This window comes from Cebus imitator, unplaced genomic scaffold, assembly GCF_001604975.1.
Source record: "Cebus imitator isolate Cc_AM_T3 unplaced genomic scaffold, Cebus_imitator-1.0 Scaffold188, whole genome shotgun sequence".
Taxonomy (NCBI): domain Eukaryota; kingdom Metazoa; phylum Chordata; class Mammalia; order Primates; family Cebidae; genus Cebus; species Cebus imitator.
Genome location: NW_016107503.1, coordinates 3,787,427 through 3,802,003, shown reverse-complemented (window position 1 = coordinate 3,802,003; position 14,577 = coordinate 3,787,427). Strand labels below are relative to the sequence as shown.

At 39.6% G+C, this 14,577-nt stretch overlaps 2 protein-coding genes across 3 annotated transcripts in view; one reads left to right on the top strand and one right to left on the bottom strand.

Moving 5' to 3' along the window:
- RIOX2 (ribosomal oxygenase 2) overlaps positions 1-7,958 on the top strand; it is a 43,335-nt gene extending 35,377 nt beyond the window's left edge. Inside the window, exon 11 of the mRNA XM_017546201.2 lies at positions 7,836-7,958. Coding sequence (XP_017401690.1) covers positions 7,836-7,943 — 108 coding nt within the window. The 3' untranslated portion in view covers positions 7,944-7,958. The remainder of the gene's footprint in view (positions 1-7,835) is intronic.
- The window catches only part of CRYBG3 (crystallin beta-gamma domain containing 3), a 133,276-nt gene that overhangs the window by 5,744 nt on the left and 112,955 nt on the right, over positions 1-14,577 (bottom strand). For both annotated transcript variants that reach the window (XM_017546195.2, XM_037744878.1), the window contains 2 exons: positions 8,577-8,716; positions 5,555-5,678 (listed from right to left, as the gene is read on the bottom strand). In XM_017546195.2, the coding sequence (XP_017401684.1) occupies positions 5,555-5,678; positions 8,577-8,716 (264 nt within the window). The remainder of the gene's footprint in view (positions 1-5,554; positions 5,679-8,576; positions 8,717-14,577) is intronic.

Sequence of the window (14,577 nt, the reverse complement as noted above, 5' to 3'; positions counted from 1 at the left end):
TGGTTTCCAGATTCATCCATGTCCCTATAAAGGGCACAAACTCATCATTTTTTATGGCTGCATAGTATTCCATGGTGTATATGTGCCACATTTTCCCTGTCCAGTCTCTCATCGATGGGCATTTGGGTTGGTTCCAGGTCTTTGTTATTGTAAACAGTGCTGCTGTGAACATACATGTGCATGTGTCTTTATAATAGAATTATTTATAATCCTTTGGGTATATACCCAGTAATGGGATTGCTGGGTCAAATGGGATTTCTATTTCTAGGTCCTTGAGGAATTGCCACACTGTCTTCCACAATGGTTGAACTAGTTTACACTCCCACCAACAGTGTAAAAGTGTTCCTATTTCTCCACATCCTCTCCAGCATCTGTTGTCTCCAGATTTTTAAATGATCGCCATTCTAACTGGCGTGAGATGGTATCTCAATGTGGTTTTGATTTTCATTTCTCTAATAATCAGTGATGATGAGCATGTTTTCATATGTTTGTTGGCCTCATGTATGTCTTCTTTTGTAAAGTGTCTGTTCATATCCTTCGCCCACTTTTGGATGGGTCTGTTTTTTTCTTGTAAATCTGTTTTAGTTCTTTCTAGATTCTGGATATTAGCCCTTAGTAAGATAGGTAGATTGCAAAAAATTTTTTCCCATTCTGTTTGTTGCTGGTTCACTCTAATGATTGTTTCTTTGGCTGTACAGAAGCTCTGGAGTTTAATTAGGTCTTATTTGTCTATTTTGGCTTTTGTTGCCAATGCTTTTGGTGTTTTAGTCATGAAGTCCTTGCCTATCCCTATGTCCTGAATGGTTTTGCCTAGATTTTCTTCTAGGGTTTTTATGGTGTTAGGTCTTATGTTTAAGTCTTTAATCCATCTGGAGTTAATTTTAGTGTAAGGTGTCAGGAAGAGGTCCAATTTCTGCTTTCTGCACATGGCTAGCTAGTTTTCCCAACACCATTTATTGAACAGGGAATCCTTTCCCCATTGCTTGTTTTTGTCAGGTTTGTCAAAGATTGGATGGTTGTAGATGTGTGGTGTTGCCTCCAGGGCCTCTGTTCTGTTTCATTGGTCTGTATCTGTTGTGGTACCAGTACCATGTTGTTTTGATTACTGTAGCCTTGTAGTTTAGTTTGAAATCAGGTAGCATGATGCCTCTGGCTTTGTTCTTTTTGCTTAGGATTGTCTTGGCTATGTGGGCTCTCTTTTGGTTCCATATGAAGTTTAAGGTGTTTTTTTTTCCAGTTTTGTGAAGAAGGTCATTTGTAGCTTGATGGGGATAGTGCTGCATCTGTCAATTACTTTGGGCAGTCTGGCCATTTTCATGATATTCATTCTTCCTAACCATGAGCATGGAATGTTTTTCCATCTGTTTGTGTCCTCCCTTATTTCCTTGACCAGTGGTTTCAATTCTCCTTGAAGAGGTCCTTTACATCCTTTGTTAGTTGTATTCCTATTTTATTCTCTTTGCAGCATTTGTGAATGGCAGTTCGTTCTTGATTTGGCTCTCTGTTAGTATTGGTGTATAAAAATGCTTGATTTCTGCACATTGATTTTGTATCCTGAGACTTTGCTGAAGTTGCTCATCAGTTTAAGAGATTTTGGGCTGAGATGATAGGGTCTTCTAAATATACAGTCATGTCATCTGCATGTAGAGACAATTTGATTTCCTCTTTTCCTAATTGAATACCTTTATTTTTTTTTTCCTGCCTAATTGCTCTGGCTAGAACTTCCAATACCATATTGAATAGAAGTGGTGAGAGCAGGCATCCTTGTCTAGTGCTGGATTTCAAAGGGAATGCTTCCAGTTTTTGCCCATTCTGTATGATATTGGCTTTAGGTTTGTCATAGCTTTTATTATTTTGAGATATGTTCCTTTGATACCTAGTTTATTGAGAGTTTTTAGCATAAAGCGCTGTTGAATTTTGTTGAAGGCCTTCTCTGCATCTATTGAGATAATCATGTGGTTTTTGTCTTTGGTTCTGTTTATGTGGTGGATTACATTTACAGACTTGCGTATGTTGAACCAGCCTTGCATCCCTGGAATGAAGCCTACTTGATCGTGATGGATAAGCTCTTTGATGTGCTGTTGCAGTTGATTTCTCAGGATTTTATTGAAGATTTTTGCATCTATGTTCATCATGGATATTGACCCGAAGTTTTCTTTTTTGCTTGAGTCTCTGCCGGGTTTTGGTATCAGGATGATGTTGGTCTCATAAAATGATTTGGGAAGGATTCCCTCTTTTTGTATTGTTTGGAATAGTTTCAGAAGGAATGGTACCAGCTCCTCTTTGTATGTCTGGTAGAACTCGGCTGTGAACCCATCTGGACCTGGACTTTTTTTGGTTGGTAGTCTATAAATTGCTGCCTCAACTTCAGCCCTTGTTACTGGTCTGTTCAAGGTTTCAACTTCTTCCTGGTTTAGGCTTGGGAGGATGGAAGTGTCCAGGAGTTTATCCATTTCTTCCAGGTTTACTGGTTTATGTCCATAGAGTTGTTTGTAGTAATCTCTGATTGTAGTTTGTATTTCTGTGGAATCAGTGGTGATATCCCCTTATCATTTTTTATTGCATCTATTTGATTCTTCTCCCTTTTCTTTTTTATTAATCTGGCTAGTGATCTATTTTGTTGATTTTTTCAAAAAACCAGCTACTGGATTTATTGATTTTTTTGAAGGTTTTTTTGTGTCTCTATCTCCTTCAGTTCTTCTCTGATCTTAGTTATTTCTTGTCTTCTGCTAGACTTTGAGTTTTTTTGATCTTGCTCCTCTAGCTCTTTCAATTTTGATGATAGTGTGTCGATTTTAGATCTTTCCTTGCTTCTCATGTGGGCATTTATTGTTATAAATACCCCTTTAGACACTGCTTTAAATGCATCCCAGAGATTCTGGTATGATGTGTCTTTGTTCTCGTTGGTTTCAAAGAACATCTTTATTTCCACCCTCATTTCATTGTTTGTCCAGTCAACATTCAGGAGCCAGTTGTTCAGCTTCCATGAAGCTGTGTGGTTCTGAGTTAGTCTTAATTCGGAGTTCTAATTTGATTGCCCTGTGGTCTGAGAGACTGTTTGTTATGATTTCCCTTCATAAAGCAAGTTCTTAATGACCTACAGAGAGACTTAGACTACCATACAATAATATTGGGAGACTTTAACACTCCACTGTCAGTATTAGAGAGATCAACGAGACAGAAAATTAACAAGGATATCCAGGACTCGAACTCAGATCTGGACCAAGCAGACCTAACAGACATCTACAGAAATCTCCACCTAAAATCCACGGAATATACATTCTTCTCAGTACCGCATGGCACCTACTCTAAAATTGACCACGTAATTGGAAGTAAATCACTCCTCAGTAAATGCAAAGGAGGTGGCTGTTTTACCCTTTACCACAGAACCTTGAACAATAGGCAGGGACATCCTTCTTCCCTAACAAGCAACCACCATTCAAAAATGAGGAACATATTTTCAGTGTTGAACTTGGCTACTAAAGTCTCTGACAACAGAGGGTCAGCGGTATTACGTAGTTAGTAAAGGCTACACTGAATTCCTACCTCTACTTTCCTTTTTCCAATGGCTTTTCAGTGGGCTTACTCCCCATCCCACATGATAGGAGTAGGAAATAAGCAAGATGTAAGAAAAGGTCATGAGATTCTGTACCACACACTCTGCCAGGAAAGCCACTGATGTTCAGAATCCTTCAAATGAGCATCTCTGATTCTTTCAAGGGACATTGTGAATTTAAAAAAAAACTTTCAAAATGAGTGTATTACCACAGTAATATGAGCCAGTGCCATATTAGACTGTTTATATACATTATCTTATTCAACTGTCACAGCAATGAGATGTAAGCAGTGTGATCACTGCTTCACCAGTGAGAAAGCTGAGGGGCCAAGAAATGAAGTGACTCACCAAGTTACACTGCTTACAAATGGCAGAGCCAGGATTTGAACCAACAGAACTCACAAGTGGTGGGATGAGCATGGTGTGTGCGCACGTGTGCACGTGAAGAGGGCTAGAGAAGACCACTTAGGTTAATATTTTATTGCGACCATTTACTTTACATTTAAGTAAGGGTTAAATAAGTGTTAGGTCAGAACATTGGCACCAGCATTTAGATCCACTAGGGTATATTCAGCTCAGTGCCTGAAATAGGTGGTACTCTCTAAGTGCTGATCTTAGGCTGACTGAGAGGGGAGTGTGGTTGCTTAAGAACACAGATTTTAAAGCATACTAGATTTGGGTTCAAATCCTGGTTCTGACACTTGGATGACTTTTGTCAATGTACTTTATTGACAGCTAGGAATCATTATCCCCGTTTTCTAGTTGGAATTATGTTCTCTCAGAGCCTAATTATTCCAACTAGAAAATGGGAATAATAATTCCTGCCTCAAAGGACTGTTGTTGGAATCAAGCAAGAAAGTGTTCTAAACAGATTAAGGAGAGGTACCAATGGCATATCCGCAGGCCGTCACACCCGACAGGCTCACGTAAGCTTTCCACCTTCCATAAAACCTCCTCTGAACCAGGGACGGCCTGTGGCTTTGGATAATTATGCATTGTTCTGCATTTCATGTTACTGCTTTGAGTTGGACACGTTTGGCCCAACAAAATGTAAGCTCCAATAATATTGGCAGAAATCACATCTATATTTTCCATTATACTTTGCATAATACCATTGATCCATCCACGAATATATATTCATGCTTTCATTAAACAAATAGTCCCTGAGCACCTACAATATTCCAGACATTGCTTCAGGCACTAGGGGTGGAGCAATGACCAAAACATGCACAGCCCCTGGCTTCACAGGGTCTTCTCTAGAGTGGGAAAGACGCTGATCCAGCCATAATGCTATGGCTATAAACTGCATACAGTGTTTTTGTAGAAAAAGAACCCTCAGGTCTTTTATGACCTAATTTAGATTGGGAGAGAAGGTGGGGGAGGCATTCTTGAAGGCCTGACACTTAAGTAGAATTTACAGGGATGACTACTCAAAAAATGAGGGAGAACACTACAGAGGGCACAGCCCATGTTAAGAGTCTTAGTGGGAAAGCAACTCTGTACTTTGATGCATGTGACAGCCATGTGAGAGATGAGGTTGGAGAAGCAAGGGCGGGTGGAGGGTATATGGTATTCTAAGTGCAGTGGGAAGCTTTTGAACAGAAGACTGACAAGCAGTAGGTGTGCAATAAATACTATTTAAATTGCCAGGATCCATCCTGAGTGTTATATAAGTAGGAAGGGGAATATCCAAATGCTTAGAAAGTAAAACTAAGTTCATTCCTGTTACCAAGGTTTACAGAACTGACAATATCTTAGTTTTCCATGAAAGGAAACATGGCCAAAGAGGCTTTGGACTGAAAACTGAAACCCAATGTTGAGTTTAGATACAATCTTACAAATTGGTCAAAATGTACAAGATATCCCCATCCTAATTCACTCCCCCTACCGTGTAAATGGAAAGCTAAATTAAATGGTCATTACTTCAGATGCTGTGGTTTATGATATTTCTACCACAAAGGCAAGCTATTTGGAGTCTTACGGTTCTTTTCTCCTTACCTGCTTCATAGGACGGAGGGAACCAATTGTCTTCCATCTGCTGAATGCTGTCCAGTTTGGGATCTCATTAGGCCTTAGTAGGATTTGTCTTCCCAAGAAATTGGATCCTTCATAAGCTATCCATCTACGAGAACAAGAAAGAAAAAAGTAGTGTACTTCAAAACAAAAAAGCAATACCTCATCCAAACTATCTGCACTTTGCCTTATAGGGTTCATAAACTTGTAGGTCTGCAGGTTTTTTAAACTGCACATTGTTTCCTAACGAAAATCAGGGAGGTGTGGAAAGCCCACTGGCCTAGACTCAGAATATTTGGATTCCAATTACAATGCTGGTTTCCTTTCTTCCACAATGAATGCAAGGTTTCCTCCATCTCTGAAAGTCCATATTCCTCTGAAAACACTGTTTTGTCAGAGCATTTAACATTCAAAGGCAGACCATAACCTCCTATTAACCAGCAGAAAAACACTCTTCTGCCCCTATAGTCATCATCCTGTGTCCTTCAGGGCCCTCGGTGCGGCTCCAGTAAGCTCTCCCGACATACCTTCTTCCACTCCTCCCTGCACAGCTTCTCTGAAGCCACCAAGGACTAAGAATTGTCAGCAGAAGTTCCCTATCACACTCTTACTTCAAGGCCCGGCTCTTTGAAAATCCTCCCCCAAACCCTTGCCTTCAACTCTGGCTGCATTTAAGTGTGTAAAAGTACACTGGAGGCGTGTCTGGAGTCTCAAGACTTACTTAAGGGGACACGTCATGCCGACTGCTCTAAGGATTGGCTACGGCTGCTCTTGTACTACCATAGCAACTTCAGTAATTACAACACAGACAGAAGACCTGCAAACGGAAAAGACCGTCTGGCCCTTGACAGAGACAGTTTGCCGAGCACCACTTTAGGTGGTTACTAAGCTTGATGAGTAATGCGCTGGAGTCACTAAGAGGACCTGAAATTCTCAACAGGACCAACTCAAGGTCCGTGAACACAGTGCTTTAAGCAAGTGTGTGGTGGAGGAATGATGAGGGGGCTGCCTTGCTTTGTTTTGCTAAGGCACCTGGAATTGTGGCAGAGGCTGCCCTGGCTTGCACCAAGGGAGGCATGACCCTGTGGGTGAGGCAGAGAGCACAGCAGCAAGCAAGGCAGTCTGCAGTCAGATGAACCAGAGCTCAGGAGCAGTGCCATCCGGGGCTTAGGACAAGTTACAAAGGGTTACTTGTGCTGCTATGGCAGCAACTTCAGCCCCTCGATTTTACAGATAAAAACTTCTAAAACTTACCAAGTGCAATATTCCTGAGGGACTAGTACTTCAGGTAATGCAGGAAAAGATACCAACTTGTGCATAAGTTGTGGGGAGAAGGGAAGAGCTGAGGAAAGCTTGGGGAGAGATGACTGACTCAACCTGACCACCGCTACGAAGAGTTCTCCTTGCTCCCACAGCTGGGATCAGAGTTGGCCAAATTATGGAGAGATGAACGATGAATGGCCCATTCTTGACCCCATCCTTGCCTACACAAATCTAAAAAAGCAGACGGTGCAAGAGGCAGGTCAGCATGACCACGGACAGGCTTAGCCGCCTCTCCAGCCGCAGATTCTTTAAACAGGGAAGTTTTCGGTTATAAAATCTAGGCAAAATTTTAGGCAAATGTACCTAATTATTTATTGACTGAAATGAATTCCACAGTTGGAAAACTGTGTGGGATGGTACATTTAAGCATGGCAGCCATCATCGCAGTTCAAAGATATGGCGGCATAACATGGGGATTGAAATAAACCAAACCCAACTTGTCACTAAGGGAAGTGAGCTGTACATTAACTAGCATCCTGTAGCCTAGGGAAATCCTTAGGCAGCCTTCACTGTTCTCTTAAAGACACTTTGGAATAGTAAGAGTAGGTGGCTAATAAGCCAAAGAGAAGAACTAAGAAAGTCAAGATAAAATGGCATCAGTATTCCAGATAAAAATAAGAAAGAAGTTTTCAGAAGTGAGTCAAATATCAGTTTCACTCAGAAGTGTAAAGGAAAGAAATGTATTAAAATGTTGTGAAAGATCTATATCACAGGGATGTAAAATTCAGTTTAAATGGATTTAGTTAATTGGTAAATAATATATTGGAATCTTATGCTTAGATAGAATAAATCAATTTGTTTGAATAAACGTCAAACCATTTAAAATGCTCTGCAGAAGAAAATTTAAGCTATTATACACGTGTGTAATATAAAAGCCATTTATTGTAATAGTTTAATTTTCAACTCCACTTAAATTACTGGCTTTTTCTTTCTTTATTCCAAGATACTTAAACAAGCAGAGCTGATTATCACAGAATTTCAAAGCCACAGAAAAACTTTTAAAGCCATTTTTGTATTAATCATCACGAGTTACGTGTGTTGTTTTACTTGATGTTTGGTACCAGAACACTAACAGGGCAGGAGTAGGGGCTACTCCATATGCCAGATGCTTCAGAGGCAGATTTTCCAGGAAGCAAACAGCTTCAACTTCAAGGCCCCTCACTTGCAGGCTTCTCACCATTTCTGTCCTAAATATTCACATTCAGACCTAATATTTGTATCACAATTTTAATTTTTTTCTAAAGGCAGATTTCTAATTTTTAAAAGCACAGACCCATGGATCTATCCTGATTATTAACAATGAAAAACAGTCGGCAGGTAGGCAGGCTAGGTCAACCAGTGCAGTCCACAGAAGAGTAAGTACCCTGGAGGGAACTGCTCTAGAATACACAAGCTATTAAATCAAAAAACAACACCACACTTTGTCTTGCCGGCAGTCAGCTGCCCAAGTAGGAAATTGTCTTAACCAAAGTTGATGAGATATTGAAATTTCTTCTGAAAAGAAAAGTCGGTTCAACTGGGTAAAGGCATCTGATTGACCTACTCTATGACATACGCTGTGATCATCTGTGGTTGTCCTTCTCTCCCAAAGCACTCTTCGTCACGACCCCCTGAATGTTTGCAACTGTGTAGCTCTGTCTGAAACCAGGGACTGAACCAGACCAAGCCTTTCTCCCATACTTACAGTCCACTTTTTACCCACACAGACTGGGTGTAGAAGTGCAGGTCCTTGTTCAGAACAGAGTTCACAGCCTCTTCTAGATGTAACTCTCTTCCCTCACAATGTTCCAGGGCAAAAAGGCTGATGGAGGGTTCTTCGAAAACCTATGAGCACAGGAAGAAAGACCATCATGCAGAGTGGCCATACTTCAGTGACATCCCAGTCTGAACACTGGGTACCCTGGACCCACTGTATTCTCAAATGCATGGAGTTTACTGCTCTACTCTCTAAGGTCGCTACAGCCAAAACTTCACTGGAAAGGTTTGATTCTATTAATAAGTTTTACTCAATTTTTTTTAAATTAAAATTCAAGTTATCAGACAAGCAATCAATCTCATAATAAAAACAGACATGATAAAAAGAGACCCATGATTCCAAATCACATATTAAGGTCTTGTGGGACTGTAATATGAACCATAATTAGTCCTGCCAATCCTTTTAGCTGGAATGGAATGGCACCCTCATTTCTAGGAGGTCACAGGAGCAGTCACTGGGAATGCAAGACTTTGTGGTGGTGAGCTCTTATAATATTCCTAGGAGGAAGAATAAAGGCATTTTTAATGTAAAAAAAATAGCTGAAATGCACAAGAATGGTGATTTCTGTGTTGAAAGTATTTCTTCAACCCATCATGTCATGAAAGAATAGACTCAATATTGTTCTTTTTCATTCATTACAAGACACCACGTTAAGAGACTTTTGGGGGGATGGCAAGACGAGGCACCATCTATCCTTGTGTCTGGGGCATTACTAACGAGTAGCTAAATTAGAACTGCACAGACATTGAAATGTAATCCAGCACCGAAAAAGACATGCTGTGTGAGAGTCCTCAGTAGAAAGCTGGATTATTTTTAGCAGAAGGGAGCAGGAATCAAGGAAGCTTCACGGATGTGATGGCTTGTGAGCGCAGTCTCAAAGGATGCAGTGGATCTGGAAGGAAGATGATGAACAAAGGGGAAGCACTCCGTGCAAAGCAAGGCAACAAACACATGGGACATGCTGGAGGAACAGCAAGTTAGCCCAACAGGAAACAGCCGCAAGTGCTCCCACAGTTTGTTGTGTGAATTGCACTTCCTGCTCCTCCTCCCACACTGAAGGGGAGACAGATCTACTCCCAGTGGAGAGTCCCTGAAGGCTTCTGAACTAAGGAGCAAGAGTGGGCTGAAGCAACTGCAACTCAGTACATAAGAAGCAAAGCACTAACAGTAAATGAACAGGCAGAAAATAGCGGGCTCTCACAGTGACCCTCACAAGTGACCTGCTTATACTTGCATCAGAGCAGAATGACTTATCAAAGAACAGTGAAGGACGGGGAATGATTTAAATGCTCATCAAGAGAGAACTGGTTACATAAATTATGGTGCATGCACAGAAGAATCTTATACAGCTGTATAAAAGAATGAGGAGCTCTTTGTGAAAGATCACCAAGATATATTCTTTAGAAATACACACAAAGGATAGTATAAAAAGCATATTTCATATACTACCATTTGCAGAAAAGGAAAATTTCTGTGCATATAACATATATATGGGCTTGTACACACATAAACATTTTTCTGAAAAATACAAAATAAAACTGGTAACCATGGGTCTACCTGCTGGGAAGACTGCACGAGAGAAGATAAAGGGCACAAATGGGAGCACAGTTTCTTCACTAAGTGCCTTTTGAACCATGGGAATATTTATTTTAAATTGGCATTATTAATTTTAAGTTGGTAATTATTACGCATGTTTGCATTGTGTATATGTATTTTTTAATGACCTTCAGGAAATCTGTCTGGCAGCAACATACGTGAAGAATAGAAAGAATGGAAGTAACAGCACCAGTACTGGGAGAATATTTGAGGTCAAAGAAAAATAGTTCCAGACCTAAAGCAGGGGTGAGGGAAGGTTAGGAGTAAGGGATGGCCAGGAGAACTGTTAATATCACAGTGATAAAACAGACCTGCTAGCTAAGGCCAACAAATGGAATCAGGAAAAATGTGAAAAGTCACCGTTTGGGACATGCTGGTATAATGTGTCGTATATAAAGAAATATGGAAAAAAAGCATGCCCAGATGTCTTAATGTTGAGAGGGAGGCAGGATAATCTTAACAGAGACGTCCAACACACACTGGACCTTTTGATCTGGAGTTCAGGGAAAAGACCAGATTTAGAGATGTTGAATTTGGGAATTCTCAGAATCTGGGTAATACTAGAGCCACGGGTAACAAAATGGAAATGTAAGGAAACCAGAACTGCACTGACATACACAGCGGGCGATGATGACAGATGGGAGGCGGAAGTGACCGAACAAATGAATCAGGAGAACACAGCCAGAACAGAACCCCTTTATACTGTAGAAGTGAAGGAGGAAAAGAATGATAAGGAAGCCCTCCCCCACGGCATCAAATTCTTTCCATGCCGAAGAAAAAGGTGACTGAGAGAGGGCTGTTTGGGTTTAACAATCAGAAGGCAGCTGGTAACCCTTATGAGCGCCGTTTTGGCACCATGTCGGAAATGAAGTTAAAAGCTAGGTTATAAGGGCTGGAGAGTAAGTAGTGAAAAACTGTACAGGCTATAATAGGTATACAGACTATTTACTAGAAAAATTTGGCGGAGAGCAGGAGGGAAACAGGGTAGTGGCCTATGAGCCTGCTTTGTGGAAGGCGGTAGTGGAATAGAGAGAAGCTGAATAATGCAAGGCAGAAAGGACGTTCCAGGGAAGGAGGGAGAGGTACAATCCATTGCTTCCCGTCAGTTTATGAGCAAAAAGATCACTTGGGAGAGGATGAACTCCTCCTCTAAAATAAAAGGAAAGTTAGAAAAAGGATGCCAAGAAATTTCCATTTAAAATCGGGAAAGGTGTGAGAAGTTCCTGCAGTGACAGAAATGTTGTGTATCTGCACTCTCCGATATGGTGGCCACTAGCCACATGTGACCTGTGTGACCAAGGGACTGAATTAATTTAATTTAAATAACCACAGGTGGCTAGTGCTATGGTGTTGGATACTACAGATTTAGGGGTTAGAGGATACTGGCAAAGAATGTAACAACTGCGGTGTGCAGTAAGACCATAAGCTAAGATGGAAAGGCTACCTAGGAGCATTGATTTTCCCTCAGTAGACACCACTGACTGCACCAGGAATAAAAACTCATCTGTAATCACTGACTTATTAAGTGGCCACAGGCAAGGTTAGCCACCTCTTTTGCTATCTGCAAAATAAAATGGAAGCATCCCAACAGTTTATAAAATAAACTGAAAGTAAGCACACAATAAAATTCATAACCCTGACTATATGGTGGATTGTTTTCAACATCTTCACCCTGAAGATTTTTAGAAAGCATTCCACCTTAAGTTTTAACACATTTCCTTGTTGAGTTGCTGATTAGTGAGGAAGAGCAGATGGTAAGGAGCCTGGCCAGGGCTCCAAGTCAACAATCAGCAGCACTCTCCCAGAGAAAAGCTTGCTGGGGTAAGAGCAACAGACATCGACATCAAAGGTATTTACTGCTCACATGATGTTAACTGTTTTATATCCCAGAGAAGGAAAATATTTAAAAGCCTTTTATGAGAGTGTAATTTTAATGCTAAGCATTGTTCTAAGAAAAACAGATCTGTGTACGTTTTTCCTCTTCCTTTTGCAGAATGCCCACAAAGATATTTTTCAAAAGGTTGGCATTGTCACTGAAACTCCCTTAAATTTGATCCCTTGATTCTAGCAATTCTACCTCTAGAAATGTATCTCAAGGAAAGATGAAAAGTTTGATGGAGGGAACTTCTATGTTTTTAAAAATAATGATCCAGGTATATTGAGGGAAAAAAACATGTAAGATGACAGGCAATATTTTAAACATTTTAACAGTTTATATAAATTAGTCAGGCTCTAAGAGACCTGTTGGACAAATGGTCAAAGAAGGTAAGCCAACAGCATTAACCAAAGAAGAGATACGACTAATAAATCAATGTGGAAAAATATCCCACCTCTCTACTAACAACAAAAGGATATTACTATGTGGTCCAATTACCAAATTTTACATTTGAGAACATCTATTGTTTTGAAGCTTTGATTTTTTTTCTACTTTAAATTACTTAATTTATAAATATACTTGAATTATAAATGTATTTAAAGGTTAGGAATTATAAATGTATTATAAACTGTATTTCAACACAGTGCTAATCTGGACAGGATGATGGGGGGTGATTAATAATCTTTTGGAAAAAAAGGGTGCTAAGGAACTATTAACATCTTAAAATCATATTTTTCTGATACATTTCCCTAACATGAGAATAGGAAGAGAGATAAACTATTAATAAGTCTTTAAAACTGAAGATGACACAGTAATCTGAACTTTACAAACATAAAAAAACTCCAAAATTTGATTACAGTTGATTACAGTTCTACAAATGTCTTGGCTTTGGTCCATGTTAACTTAGAAGCTGGCCAACCATTTGTGGCTAAAGGCTCTTCTTAGATGTCAGCAGTTAACAAGACATTCCTGCTGGATTAAGTCTAAATCATGCAAAGAGGAAACAGTTTCTAAAAAAAAGATGTGGTTGTGAAAGAAAAAGAATACTTGACCAAATTGTATAAATGAAAATTTCAATAAGAAAAAAGACAAAACTCGTTGTTCCTCCTCATCCCATCAACTAAAATAATAATTTAAGTGACAAAAACAGTAGAAATTAACATATATAGCACTTAATATGTGCGGGAAATTATTGATCTAAGTTATATATCTATATCTCTATCTATCCATAGATATATATGCTCAATACCAATTCATTTTTCTTTAATCCAAAAAGCTTTAAAATCAAAATTTTTTTCCTAGTCAACAAAACTCAACCTGAATAAATTGAAGTCTATTTATAATATTATCCAATTTGTGCAGCTGTGCATAACTTTCACTATAGGAATAGAAATATGCTTAATTAGGGTACAGCCCAGAATCCTGCTGGGCGCGCTTCCTTATGGGCCATAGATGAATCATATTACTGATTAAAATTTGAAAAACTTTAAATCCCAAAATACATTGTTTAGGGATTGTAGAACTGTGTTTTCTCATTTATTTTTTCCTACCAACTTTTATTTTCTGTTCTGAAGTATATGTGCAGGGTTGTTACATGGATAAATTGCATGTCATAGGGGTTTCGTGCATACATGATTTCATCACCCAGGTAACGAGCATAGCACCCAATAGGTAGTATTTCGATCCTCACCCCCCTCCCACCTCTCTGCTCAAGCAGGCCCTGGTGTTTATTTTTCCCTTCACAGTGGCCATGTGTATTTAACGTTAATCTTCCACTTATAAGCGAAAACATGCCATATTTGGTTTTCTGTTCTTGTGTTAATATGCTTCAGATAATGGCCCCCAGCTGCATCCATGTTGCTGCAAAGAACATGATATCTGCTTTTTTATGGCTGTGTGGCATTCCATGGTGGCTATGTACCACATTTTCTTTATCCAATCCAACAGTGATGGGCATTTAGGATGATTTCATGTCTTTGCTATTGTGAATAGTGCTGCCCTGAATATATATGTGCATGTGTCTTTATGATAGGATGACTTATATTCCTTTGAGTATATACCTGGTAATGGAATTTCTGGGTCAAATGGTAGTTCTAAGTTCTTTGAGAAGTCTCCAAACTGCTTTCCACAACAGATGAACTAAAGCACATTCCCAAAACAGTGTAAACATTCCATTTTCTCCACAATCTCACTAGCATCTGTTATTTGTTGACTTTTTAGTAACAGCCATTTGGACTTGTATGAGATAGTATCTCACTGTGGATCTGATTTGCATCCCTCTACTGATTAGGGATGTTGAGCATTTTTTCATGCTTGTTGGTCATATGTATATCTTCTTTTGAGAAGTGCCTGTTCATGTCCTTTGCCCACTGTTTAATGGGTTGTTTTTTTGCTTGTTGCTTTGTTCCTTATTTATTAGACTTTTGTTGAATGCATGGTTTGGGAGTATCGTCTCCC